This window comes from Phyllostomus hastatus, unplaced genomic scaffold (assembly GCF_019186645.2).
Source record: "Phyllostomus hastatus isolate PE091 unplaced genomic scaffold, TTU_PhHast_1.1 phas_contig_495, whole genome shotgun sequence".
Lineage (NCBI taxonomy): Eukaryota > Metazoa > Chordata > Mammalia > Chiroptera > Phyllostomidae > Phyllostomus > Phyllostomus hastatus.
This window is the reverse complement of record NW_025333895.1, coordinates 7,179,867-7,193,644: the sequence shown is the minus strand read 5'-3', so window position 1 is coordinate 7,193,644 and position 13,778 is coordinate 7,179,867. Positions and strand designations below refer to the sequence as shown.

Below are 13,778 nucleotides of genomic sequence, written 5' to 3'. Positions count from 1 at the left end.
GAGGCATTGGGTAGGAAAGATCGCTTCAGGAATGGCAAATGGCGAGAAAGTTGAGTTCAGCTGGACTGTCTCCATGTTTCCCCATTCACAGAGGCATGGAGTACTGCTTGGAAAAATGCAAAGGCAGTTTTAAAATTTGCCAGTGTTGAAAGCCTGTAATTGGCAGTGCTTTACTTTCAATTACTTGCTGTTTTGGGTTTTGTTGTTACCAGATAAAGAACGTTTAAATCTTGGCCCTGCCCAGTGTGGCTCAGTGGGTTGAACATCATCCTACAAAGTTAAAGGTCATTGGTTTGATTCCCAGTCTGGGCACATGCCCAGGTCACGGGGTCGGTCCCAGGTCAGGGTATGTACCAGAGGCAGCTGATCGATGTTTCTCTTGTACATCAATGTTTCTTTCTCCCTCCCTTCCCCCTTCTTTCTGTCTCTCAAAAAAAACCCAGAATGCTTACTTCTCAGTATAGTTGAGTATCTTTTCTAAAATAACTCCATTGTATTTCAGATGATAGTGAAGATCCTTTCTGGCCAGCATTGCACTGTTTCATGGTGATTCTGGATCGCCTGGGGTCCAAGGTCTGGGGTCAACTTATTGATCCGATTGAGGCATTTCAGACCATTATCAACAATGCAAGCTACAACAGAGAGATCCAGAATATCCGGAACAGCTCTGTAAGGTTAGTTCTGTCAGTGTGTCAGGATTTTAAAGTTACTTCTATAAGGAAGTCTGTTGTATCTTAACAATAGCTGGTTTTCTCTTTGTTCTTCCCTTCCGTAATTTCTATCTATTCTTAATATTTAAGGACCAAGTCCGAACCGGAGTCGTGTCTGGATGATATGGTGACTTGCAGCCAGATTGTATACAATTACAATCCTGAAAAGACCAAAAAGGTGGTATAAAGCGTCTTGACATGAGTTGACATTGTATTATTGTCTTTGTGTACGATCATGTTTTACGTGATTAGTTGAATTGCTGATTCTGTGCTGTGCAGCTATTCTGAGTTAGCTGCTGTATAAGACTTTCTGGCTGAACCAGATGTATTGTACATGAGGGAATAGTGGACTTTACAACGTACATACTTTGGAGGGTTAGTTTTTAAGTGCACGTGGAAAGGGTGGGAAGTTTCTAGGGTGGAGGTAGATAAGTGACCTGATCGGAAATCAAAGCCAGCTAACGGAAAGAGGGCCCGGGTACATGGCGGTGTTGTAAACTCACCTTACGTGCAGCCTGACTCTCAGAATTGAACTGCGCCTGCAGTTTCTTCGGAGTGTGTATATGTGCAAACCAAAACGGGAAAGCCAGGCCATCTGTTTTCTTGTTTGCAGCTTGTGTGCTAGCCCTATCAGGAATGGTGCGTGTTTGTCTGAATGCCGGTCTCTGTGTTTCAGGACTCGGGCTGGAGATCGGCCATTTGCCCGGACTATTGCCCAAACATGTACGAAGAAATGGAGACATTGGCCAGTGTGCTCCAGTCGGATGTCGGTCAAGACATGCGCGTTCACAACAGCACGTTTCTGTGGTTCATCCCTTTCGTTCAGTCTCTCATGGACCTTAAGGACCTGGGTGTGGTTTACATACTAGAGGTTATTAACCATCTGTACTTCCAAGTCAAAGATGTCCTCAACCAACCAGTCGTCACATGTGACAAAGTCACTGAATTTTTTTCCCTGATTTTGGTGTCTGTGATCGAGCTCCACAGAAGCAGGAAGTGCCTGCACTCGCTCTGTGTCAACTCCCATCGGTGGGTGGAGGCCGTCGTGAAGTGTGCCAGGCTCCCCACCGCCGCGTTCGTGCGGAGTTCCGAGAAGTCGGCCGGCAGCGGCTCCAGAGGACCAGCAGCGACATCACTGTCCCTGCATCCAATGCCGTCTAACTCGGTCCAGCTGGCTTGTGTGCAGCTGATTAGAAGTCTCCTTAAAGACGGTCATCAGCTTGGGCAGCAAACTCTTTGTAAGGAATTCTGGGATAAACTCAACTTATTCCTGCGAGGAAATTTATCTCTAGGTTGGCAGTTGACTAATCAGGAAACCGAAGCGCTACAGTCTTGTTTAAAGCAAATTATTAGAAACATGAGACTCAGAGTACCTCAGCATACCGCTCTGGTGGAGCTGGCTCCTTCCTGTAAAACTCCTCCTGCGTCTTGTGGTAAAGAAGAAAGTGAAGAAGCAGGGAAGGCGTGTGGAAAAGACCTGCGCTGTCTGGAAAGCCCAACGTTTTCTAAACCGATGAAAGCTGATGTGTGTCAAGTGCAACAGAGGAGCCTAGTAAGCAAAGTGAGTAACGCCATGGAAGAGGATAATGGGAAGAATTACATAAAAGATTTGAAACTGGAGGACCATCTGTCAGCTGAGTCATGCTTAAAGCAGAGTAGTAAAAACCTTTTCCCTGAAAGAGCCCAACATCAAGTTAAAGTATGTACAAGGAAGCAGAATCCTGTAAAACATAATTGCTCATGTGCACCACAGAACTGTACTTCAAGAAATAGCCCGGAAAGGGGGTGTGGCCAAGGAGCGACTATGTCCATGCGCCTGTCGGCTGATTCCGGTGCAGATCCTCCGGAGAAGGGGTCCACATCAAAGGAGGACTTCTCTTCACAGGATGATGTCCTTGGCAGAACCTCAAAAGCAAAAACGAGGGCACAGAAAAGTGAAATCTGTGCTAAGTTATCACATGTAATAAAGAAGCAACACAGGAAAAGTGCTTTGGTCAATAGTACTGTGAAATTAGAGGGAGACCTGACGGAATCTAACATTGAGAATGTCTGTTCAAGGCAAGGCACAGGAGGTCAGAAAGGGGACAGCTTCCTGCACGATCTCACTTTAGACCCTGAGGATATTCCAGAAAGTAAACATGGAGGGTGCGGATCTCCTAGCAGTATATTGCTGAAAAAGAAACAATTGAAGAAGGAAGAGTTAGGTGGGTTTTCTTCCCATGAAAACGATTGTCAAATACAGGACTGTCATTTTGATACTAAAGATTTGGTCTTGTTTGCAGAAGGGACCAGTACTTCCATGCATAGAGCATCTCCTTTTAAAGATCCTATGAGTTCACCTGAATCAACTCGAAAGAAAGTTAGCAAGGGTGCTGATCAGGTTTCTTCTAACTTGATAGAACAGGTCCCTAGCATCACCCTTCAGTCTGACATCTTAACAGATTCTCAGGTGGACAGAGATCTCCACAAATTATCATTGATGGCTCAAGCCAGTGTTACCACATTTCCATCAGATTCAGCTCCAAAAAGCTCACCCCAGCTACAAAGAAAAGTAAAAGATAAAAAAGGTTTCAGAGCCAACCAAAGTGATGTCAGAGAAACCTGCTGTGGACAAGTCATCATCATCTCAGATTCCGACGACAATGGTGATGATGAAGGAATCCTGGATCTGGAGAGACACTGGAGACGAGATACAGCGTGCGCTGGGGAGGAGTGTCCCGAGCCACGTGCTTCGATGGCTGGTGCGGACGTGGAAGGGAAGATGACAGAAGAAGAAAGGACAAATTCCCCCTTGGAGTTTGAGGACTCCGATTCTCAGGTGTTTGAGTTTGAAAGCCAAAGGGACATATTTTCAGTTTGGCAAGATCAGACACCAGACAAGAATTCAGGTCAAGGGGATGAAAAGAGTTCGTGTTGGACTCCCGCGGCAGATACCACCAATGACTGGGGCTATGATACGGATTACCCCATGCCCGAGGAAGTTACTGAAAAAGAATCAGAGGGCACCGAGCGCGCACAACCACAGAGCAGTAGTACTGGTGAGGAATCCTGTGCAGTTCAAATAAAAAAACCTAAGAGGAAAAAAATTGAAAGACCAGTGGCTAAAGATGGTTTAAGGCCTTCATCTTCTGTCAGAAACGAGGACCAGTCTGACACTGGCAATGAGAGTGAGCGAACTGAAAATAACAGGAGTGCAGGCGCAAGGACCGCTCCCAAAGCAGGTGCTCCGAGAACCGCCTTGGTTTCCCTGAAGAAGGCTTCGCCAAAGCCTTGTACTTACTCCAGACCCGTTCGGAGAGCCCCAGCTCCCAAAACTGCCAGGAAGACACATTCAGACGCCAGAAGAGGGCAGAATAAGGGCTCCCAGTGCATCAGCTGCAGGACGGTGCCCTTCATAGTGCCGCCCAAGAAGGACCGCCAGTGTCCCGAGCCCGCCTCCACCGCGGAGCGGCTCGGGCTGAAGAAGGGCCCTCGCAAGCGCCAGGCCTTCGACCTGTCGCAGAGGTCTCGGGACTGCACAGCGCGGTTACGCGCCCACGGCAGAAACGTCGGCGCCATTGATACTGGAAAAAAGACTAAACTGATTTCTCCTCAGGCTCATTCTGTGAAAGATAAGAAACTGCTCGTGAGTCAAGATCGTCAGTTTCAAAGGCAGACGAGACAGAGGTCTAAACAAAACAGGCAAGGACGCCCTGATTCTACACGTGCCAGTGCCGCGAGAGCGGGACCACGGGCGGCTCGGAGCTCTGACGCAGCTGCAGCAGAGCCGGGCCGGCCGGGTTGCAGCGACAGAGGAGGGACCGAGGTCGTGGCTCACAGCTGTGGGAACCAGTCGTTGAGCTGCGCGTCTCCTGAACGAGGACCCGCTAAAGCACGATCTGCTCCTCGGGCGGCTGCCGGGGCTTGTCTTTCGGGCCCGTGTAGTTCCCCAGTGTTCAATGGAAGACGACCAGCGAGCGAAATCACGGTCTCCACTTCCGAAGGCACTCCAGCTAGAGGGGACCTGACCGGACATCACCTAGAGGTGGCAGCTTTGAAGAAGGCAGAGCCTGACGACGACAGTGACCCGGAGGGAAATGATCTCTTTTTAACACAACACGATCCCGAAGATATGGACTTGTGTTCGCAGATGCAGGACGATGACGATAAACTCATCGAAGTGGTTCCCGGGGAAAACAGAGCTCGGGGAGAAGAGGATTCTGCACACCAGCCTCGGTTGGAGTCTCTCAGTAGCGCAAAATGTAAGCACCAGGGCTGTGTCGAAGCTGTGAAGACCCAGGGCGACTGCTGCTCGAAACACTCCGCGGCCAAAGCGGCCGACGAAGACGTCTTCCGCAAACCTGGCTTGCCACCTTCTGCCTCTAGACCTTTGAGACCTTCCACCACTAAGATTTTTAGCTCAAGTGGTACTTCACGGACTGCTCATCTCTCCAAGTCTTTGGAAAGCAGCTCAGCACTTCCAGCTGTAAAAAATAAGTCAAGTGGGGGACGGTCTGCTTTGAAAGCACCACAGCCAGCCCCTCCGGGGTCTCCGAAGCCAGCGGGCAAAGGGAAGGGATTGTGCAACATTCATTCTTCTCCGGCGTCTCCGGGGTCTCCGAAGTCACCGGGTGAAGGGAAGGGATCGTGCAGTGTTTATTCTTCTCCGGCCCCTCCGGGGTCTCCGAAGCCACCGGGTGAAGGGAAGGGTTTACGCAACGTTCTTCGGTCTCCAGTGTCTCCAAAGCCATTGGGTGAAGTGAAGGGTTTGTGCAACGTTCTTTCTCCAGCTCGAAGTAATTCCAGCAGACAAGCTTACAAACTGCCGTTTGGTGAGAGCAGACCTCTTCCATCTTCTCTGGACAGCACTTCGCCGCAGTCCGTCTCTGACACCTTCGTTAAAGAGGTCTTGAAGTGGAAATATGAGATGTTCGTGAACTTCGACCAGTGCGGGCTGCCAGCAAGTCTTTGTCAGACCATCTCAAGACCTGTGCCTGTCAGATTCCAAGATTGTAACGATTATTTTAACGTTTTCCTTCCTTTGATGGTAGTGAATACTTTCGAATCAGTAAGTATGTATTTCCACTGTATACCATTCAGTCTTTGAAGCTGCTGCTTTTCTTGACCACTCGGAGTGAGAGCAGTTAGATAGCAGTTAGAACAGCCGGTGTCGGGGTGCTGTAGCGTCTCGAGCTCACAAGCACGCGTGTGCGACGCTGTCCGCGGTGCTGCTGGCATGGAGGACGCAGCTGCTCCAGCTCTGCCCTTGTGGAGCTCACAGTCGGTCCGGTGCGCGCGCACCGGGGCCTGAGCTGGCCCCGGGGGACTGTCTGTCAACACAGAGGGAAGGCAGGCGGCTCCGAGGAGAGAGTTTCCCTACTGGGTGCAGTGTTTTTTGAAAGGTAATGTAGGCCTTCACTCAGGTTTCCTTGAAGAGGTAGCAACAAAAAAACCCTGTCAGTAAATCCTAAATTTCTTAACACGTCTGTCTTCTCAGTTTCTTACTCATCGTAACAGCTGCTCTGTCCCTTCAGCGGCCTCCCCTGTGCTCCCCAGCACACCCTGCCGGGTTCTCCTGGCCCAGACCAGGGCTGCCAGGTTAAATACCGGATCCCGGAGCTCGGAACCCCAGGGAAGGCAGCTAATCGTCCCTGCCGGCAGCTCCCAGTGGTGGTGATAGCCTCGGTGTGGTTTTTTCGGCAATATGCTGCTTGGCGTTCCCTGAGCTTTCTGGTTCTGTTGTTTGACGTCTCACGTTAACTTGGGGACACCCTTCAGTCCTTCCTGCTTCAGACACCGCTCTGTCCTTCCTTCGGTGCGGCCGCCACACGTGGGCTGCACCTTCTGCAGCTCCCCGCCAGTGCTTGGCTGCCCTGCTCTCCTTTCCCCGGTTTTCGCTTTCCAGCTTGGGTAGTTTCTGCGGCTGTGGCCTCGAGCTCAGAGAGGGTTCTCAGCCAAGTCTGAGTCTGCTCCTGAGTCCAGCAGAGGCGTTCATTCTTGTTCTTCGTTTCTGCTCCAGCTCTTGAATCGCCAGCATTTCTTTTCCATTCTTTCCTGCCATGTACAGGGTCCAGCAGAAGTAACACCCGCTTGAATGTGGTTGGTAGGATGATAATATGGGTGTAATGATTTAGTTTCAATATGAACATTTCACCTAAAATGTCATGTGCTGTGCTTGAGTGTGATAGTGTTACATTACAGAAATACATGCTTATGATTTTATAGTGAAAGGTTTTGTAATAAAAAAGTCCCTATATATCTGTTTACATTACTCATCTGTTCTTACACGGCCTACCTTTCCCCTGGGCTCTTAGTGTATTAACTACAGTTTTTTAAATTCTCTGGTTTGATGGTCCTGACATCCACGCCACGTCTGACTGTGGTTCTGATGCTTGTTCTTCAAATTGAGCTTTTGGCCTTCGAGTATGGCTTGTAATTCTTGTTGGAAGGTGGCTGTGATATGCTGGGTAGGGGAGCGGCAGTAAGTCGGCCCTCTGTAGCGTGGGGAGTTGTTGGAGAAGGGGCGTGTTTGCCGTCCTGTGTCTCGGCCTTGGTCTTCTAGAGAGCCTGTGCCTCTGGCCTGGGTGCCTTACACTCGGTGGTCAGGCCCCGCCTCCTTAGGTGGGGCGCCATGGCTGGAGTGGGCTGGAGTTGGTTCTCTTCTCTCAAGTGTTTTAGGTTCTGATAGGACCCTAGCAGGTCAGGCCCTGGTGAAATACTTACCCCCAGAGCAGAGCAGTTACAAAGTTCTGAATGCCCTGGTGTACAGTATTGCAGAAGACTGGATTTTGCAATGTGTAGTATGCATTTTTTTGCCCAAATTCTTGAGGGAAAAGTAAGGATATGCATTATATGTGGGTAGTCCTAGTTCTGTGTCTATGTACATGTTTTTAATTCTTTATGCTTATGCATTAAAAGTGTAACTCTAGAAAGCGATGATGATATCCATATGCAAAATAATACCCTGGAATATGATCATTTTATTTCTAAATATAAGTCAATAAAAAATTGAGTTAAGAAATTAAAATGAAAGACGTTTTTCCTGAAAGTTTGGGCCAAAAATGTGGGCGTGCATTATACACAGCAAAATACGGTAGTTCCTTGTGCCCTCCCTCTGCTGGAAGCAAAGGGAATTTTCTCCAGTGTTCACTGTGGGGACTTGGTAGAGCTCCAAGAGGCAAAACTCACCAAGTGGGGAGCCCCTTACACTGGGCTCCCCCAGTGTTTTTAACGTTTAGAGTTGTTCATACTGAGACCCCCGGCAGTTTGTCAAGTAAAGGCCAGGTTTTCCTGTGTTGGCCCAGAGGCTCCTCCGCGCAGGGACCTCTGGTGAGGGGCGACTGTCCGCGTCCACCTGCCTGTCAGCAGTTTGGGGGCAGCACCCTCACTTCTGTGTTGGGTGTAACGGAAGGTAATTTTTCATCTTGTTCAGCTTTTTATGTGTTAGGATAGAGTGACAACTTCTAAGATCCTTACATGCTAGACAGGAAACTGCAAGTCCCAAATTTTTAGTGTTCCCGTCGCCTGAGATTTTAAGTTCGGCGTTTTACTGTGGCTTACTTTGGAAAGTTTTGCTGTTTAGCATTGGCTTTCCACAATGTTTTGGCTTTCTTAATTTACTTTTTATTTTATTTTATTTTATTTTATTTGCTTTGTATAGGTAGCACAGGAATGGATCAGCTCTCCAAATAAAGAAAAATTCTATGAGTTGCATTTACGAAAATTTCCTGTAGAATACAAAAAATACTGGGAGTTTGTTGGTAAGTTCTTTCTTATGTAACTTGGAACATACTATGTAGTAATTGGAGATTTCTGCTCAAGAAAATGTTTGAATTTTCTGGGACATAGTTTTCTTAAGCTGAATTTGTAACCTCTTACAAAGAATCTGTCTAAAGTCTTGATGGGTGTAGTTACTGGGAGAGTTATAGGTAATCAGTGTGTGGCTTTCATCGCTCTCTAAAGAGACTACCACAGGCCATACTCTCCATGGAGGCTGGGCGGCAGGGAGGGGCGAGCAGAGGGGGCGTGGTGGGCTGAGGGTGGGTTGTAGTAACTGTGCATAGATTCCAAGTAGACCTTCCTGCCGTCTGTCTTCTCACTTCGTGATCAGTGTGAGCGCATGATCACATTTAGGTGTTGGTTATCTTTAACCTAAGTGTGAATCCTGCCCACTCCCCCAAATCCACCCTGCCACACATAAGAAAAGTCACCTAAGAAAGCACACATGTCACCTAAGAAAGCACACATGTGTCTGTTTTAGGGAAAGGTACTATGCGTTCATTATAGGGCAGCAGGTGATGCTAGCCAGCAGCGAAGGAGACCACCCCCGGTGCTGCCGTGCAGAGACAGCCCTGTGCCCACACCACTGTGTGTCCTACCGCCAGGCTCTCTCCCTGCCTGCGTGCGCGCGTGTGTGCGTCTGTGGGGTCGTTTTACCCATTTTGTGACCATTCATTCAAATATTTATCGGCTTTATACAGGGTGGGGCAAAAGTAGGTTTACAGCTGTAAGTATGCAAAAACAGTTTATTATTTTTTAATCTACTTTTTAAAAAAGATTTTATTTACTTCTATAGAGAGGGGAAGTGAGGAAGAGAAACATCGATGTGTGGTTGCCTCCTGCACAACCCCCCACTGGAGACCTGGCCCACAACTCAGGCATGTGGCCTGACTAGGAATAGAACCAGCGACCCTTTGGTTTGCAGACCGGCGCTCAATCCACTGAGCCACACCAGCCAGGGCTATTATTTATTACTATTTTTCATACGGTCAACTGTTAACCTAGTCTTGTCTCACCTAGTAAATGCTGTTGACCAGGGATAACTGTAGATGCTGGGTGTGTAGCTGTTAAGAAAACAGAACTTCTGCCTTCATGAAGCTTGCATTTGACTTCTTTTCATTGACTGTATTACGGATGTCTTTTCAGAGTTATTAAAAGGATAGTGACAGTAGACTTAGTATTTGCAGGTATCCCGTTGTAAGCGTATTCCAGAGTTGCATTTCACTGATCACTTCGAGGTAGACGTGGACATTATTCACGGTTTTCCTGTGTCACACGCGCCAAGTAAGCCCCGGTGCCCGGCCCGAGGCGAGGCAGCAGGGTGCGACGCCGTTCGCTCAGACGGCCTCTGCCCGGCCGCAGGGCACGTTTTCACCTCCGACGCGGGTGTGGGAGTGCGCGTCTCTGCCGTTGGCTGTTTGAGCTCTCTCTTTGCTTTTATGTGTGGAACTGTGTCTCGTGAGGTTGTGGTTTTGCATCCTCCCGGATCTTCACCGGTCATTTGTGATGGAGTGGGGGTGGGGACGGGGAATTGTGCCCTTTGTCCTTTTTTCTGTTAGGGAGGTCGTTTTCTTCTTAATTTGGAAGTGTTGTTGTAAATAATACTTAAATCGCTAGTTTGGCTGGCTGGCATTTATCTCAATCATACCATAGACTTACATAGTGTTTACTCTTGTCTCTGGCTGCTTTTATTCGGCATGTCTGTCCAGTTCATCAGTTCTGTTGCGCATCTGTTATTTTCCGTCATCGTGCTAATGGAGGGTTGTGTGAGCACATCACAGTTCACCGCGGGCGGGCATTTTTCCCAGCAGTTTTGACCTGCGTGTCGGGTTTCCAAGACCATCCCGAGGTCAGTGATTCGCTGAGAGAATGCAGCATGTTCTCGTGCTTCTGGCTGTGACTTACTGTGACGAGGGCCACAAAGCCAAGTCAGCAAAGGGAAGAGCATGGGTGCAGGGGACGTTGCAGATGCCATGGGCCTGCTGTGCTCAGTGTCTCACACAGCGGTTTACAGGCAACGCCGCTGTGATCCCTCGGGTCCCTCGGTGCTTTCGTGAGGACACCTTGGCTGCACCTGTCCGGAGGTGGACCGTGGGGTCTCGGATGCCTGAGCTCGGCGCGGGCAGGTAGTGCCGTGCGCGCCGTGCAGAACGGAGCTGCGCCGGCAGAGCCCGAGCAGTCACGTGGTTCTGTGTCTTCCCCAGCGCCTCTGTGCCGGTCGTATTCGGTTCAGCATTACGGGGTGTGTGCTGACGGCCTCTCGTGCGTTTATTTTGTAATAGCCTTTGTCACGGGGAGGTTGAGCACCTTTCCACAGGTTTGGTAGGTGCTTCCGTAACCTCTCTGGGGAAGTGCCTATTCGGTGGGTTGTCTCCCTCACTGAGTTGTAGCAGTTCTTGATAGAATCTGTGTGCAGGTGTGGGCTCGCATTTTGACTCTCTCACTGATGTCCTAAAAAATTCGTGTTTTATTCTTCTGAAGAGTTTCTTATTTTTAACATGAACGCTTGTGGGTGTGAGGTTAGTGCTCTTGCTCTGTGCCTCGGTTAAGAGCCCCTTCCTGCTGCGGGTCCTGAAGATGCTATCTTAACGTCAAGAGGAGGTGTCAGCAAACTGCAGGGCGCGGACCCACCCCATATCCTGTTTTCGTGCTGTCCCAGGTTCAGGTGTGCGTCTGACGGGTTTGAAGAACGAGAGGATGAGTAAGTGGCAGGCGCCGTGTGTGCCCTGCCCGGAAAGGGTTGACCCCTTGCAGAAAAGGCTCGCCCACCCCTTGTCTAGAGGGTTTGGGGTCCGGCAACTTGGAATGGGTTTTTGTGCGTGAGTGAGATGCAGGGGCACGTGTCTGTTCCGTTCTTCTCAAGGGGAGACAGCGTTACCCCGATGCGGTGCTCTTTATTGGAGAGACCTCCCTTTCTGGGCTCCGCAGAGCCGGGTTTGTCGTGAATTTCGTGTCCACTTAACATGTGGGCCTGTTCCTGGGCTCACTGGTGCCCGTGTCACATGGCCTGCATGCTTCATCTCGCTTCATGTTAACATCAGTCACTAGTCCCCCTGCCTTGTTGTGCCGTAAGGAGGCCTTGGCTGTCAGCGTCCCTTTTTTTCATCGATGGCATTTTCCTTTATAAGGACATGCCTGATGTCTGAGTTCTTCTTTTTTTAAACATATTGTATTGATTATGTTATTACAGTTGTCCCATTTTTTTCTCTTTATTCCCCTCCACCCTGCACCACCCCTCCCACCCTCACCCCATTCCCCCCACCCACTTAATGTCCATGGGTTGTACGTATAAGTTCTTTGGCTTCTCCATTTCCTATACTGTTCTTACCCTCCCCCTGTCTATTTTCTACCTACCATTTATGCTACTTATTCCCTGTATCTTTTCCCCCCTTCTCTCCCCTCCCATTTCCCACTGAATCCTCCATGTGATCTCAATTCCTGTGACTCTGTTCCTGCTCTAGTTTGCTTAGTTTTTTGTTTTTTAGGTTCAGTTGTTGATAGTTGTGAGTTTATTGTCATTTTACTGTTCATATTTTTCATCATCATCTTTTTCTTAGATAAGTTCCTTTAACATTTCATATAATGAGGTCTTAGGGATGATGAACTCCTTTAACTTGACCTTATCTAGGAAGCACTTTATCTGCCCTTCCATTCTAAATGAAAGCTTTGCTGGATAGAGCAATTTTGGATGTAGGTCCTTGCCTTTCATGACTTGGAATACTTCTTTCCAGCCCCTCTTGTCTGCAAGGTTTCTTTTGAGAAATCAGCTGATAGTATTATGGGAACTTCTTTGCAGGAAACTCTCTCCTTATCTCTTGCTGCTTTTAAGATTCTTTCCTCTTAATCTTGGGTAATGTAATTATGATGTGCCTGGTGTGTACTTCCTTGGGTCCAACTTCTTTGGGACTCTCTGAGCTTCCTGGACTTGCTTGGAAGTCTATTTCCTTTGCCAGATTGGGGAAGTTCTCTTCCATTATTTTTTCAAATAAGTTTTCTTTTTTTTTTTTAAGATTTTATTTATTTATTTTTAGTTAGCGGGGAAGGGAGGGAGAAAGAGGGGGAGAGAAACATCAGTGTGAGAGAGATACTGGTTGCCTCTCATAGGCTCTCAACCGGGGACCTGGCCTGCATCCCAGGCATGTGCCCTGACCAGGAACTGAACTGGTGACCCTTCAGTTCACAGGCCAGTGCTCAGTCCACTGAGCCACACCAGCCAGGGCTCAAATAAGTTTTTAATTTCTTGCTCTTCCTCTTCTCCTTCTGGTACCCCTATGATTCGGATATTGGGACATTTAAAGCTGGGACCACCCAGTCCGTCAGCTGCCACCTTGCCAAGAGTCCTTTCCACTCGGCTGCCCGTCTCCGCCCCTCCTGCCTGTCTGGATGAATGTTTCTTCTTTAACTCCTTGGTTGTTGGACTTCGATACAGTTCAATTTTCTGGTAGTTCCGGTTAATTTTTGTTTTTAAATTTGTCGTCGTCCTTCTTTTGGTTGTGCGAGGAGGCTCAGTGTGTCTGCCTCTGCCTGCGTCTGGCCCAGAAATCCTGATTTCTTTCTCTGCAGTACTTAACAGCTGTTACACTTGAAGCCTTGATTGATTGATTAGTGCAAGAACACAAAATGGTGGTGTTTTTATTAGATCATTTCTTCATTTATTAGCTGGAATACTTCTGTGAAGAGAAATGCCTCCATGTTATTTGGTTACTTTGTTATGCTTTATAAAGAAACGTAGAATGAGTACTTGACTCTTCATCAGTCTTCAAAATAATGAGTTAATTCACTGCAAACACTGGTGTTGACAGATGAGCTTTTTAAAATTTATTTCATTCTAAACACATTGACTTAAACATACTTGGGCTTCAGTCCTCTGTCACTGGCTCCTTTGTGTTGATCCGGAGCTGCTTAGGCAGGACCTGCTGGTCTTTGAGAGGTTCCTGTTGGTACATGGGACTTTGGAGTCATTAAGTCAACTGAGGTGAATAAAAAAGAGCCAACTGTAAAATGAAAACTAGTAGAAACAAGTGAACCTAATCATATATTGCCTTTGTTACCCTCTTTTGTTTGGTTGATTACTTCTTTAATTTTTTTTCCATTTTTAAATAACTTAATTTTTTTTCTCTTCTGTTTTAGAAATTATACCTCTTTTACTGTGTTAGTAGTTAGGTGAAAACTTACAGTGTGCATTCTTGATTTATCCAAGTCGATGGTTTTCACAGATACGTCAAGCATCTCCGTACACAAGGCAGAGTCTTACAAGACTTAGCTTCCGCGGGCCCCACCCCGCCTCGTGGGCTGTTTCATGCGCGTCCG

General features: G+C 48.1%; 1 protein-coding gene across 6 annotated transcripts in view; it reads left to right on the top strand.

Moving 5' to 3' along the window:
• Nucleotides 1–13,778, top strand: part of SETX (senataxin) — a 54,837-nt gene that overhangs the window by 16,557 nt on the left and 24,502 nt on the right. For all 6 annotated transcript variants that reach the window (XM_045845894.1, XM_045845888.1, XM_045845892.1 and 3 more), the window contains 4 exons: nt 503–674; nt 801–888; nt 1,387–5,757; nt 8,350–8,449. In XM_045845894.1, the coding sequence (XP_045701850.1) occupies nt 503–674; nt 801–888; nt 1,387–5,757; nt 8,350–8,449 (4,731 nt within the window). The remainder of the gene's footprint in view (nt 1–502; nt 675–800; nt 889–1,386; nt 5,758–8,349; nt 8,450–13,778) is intronic.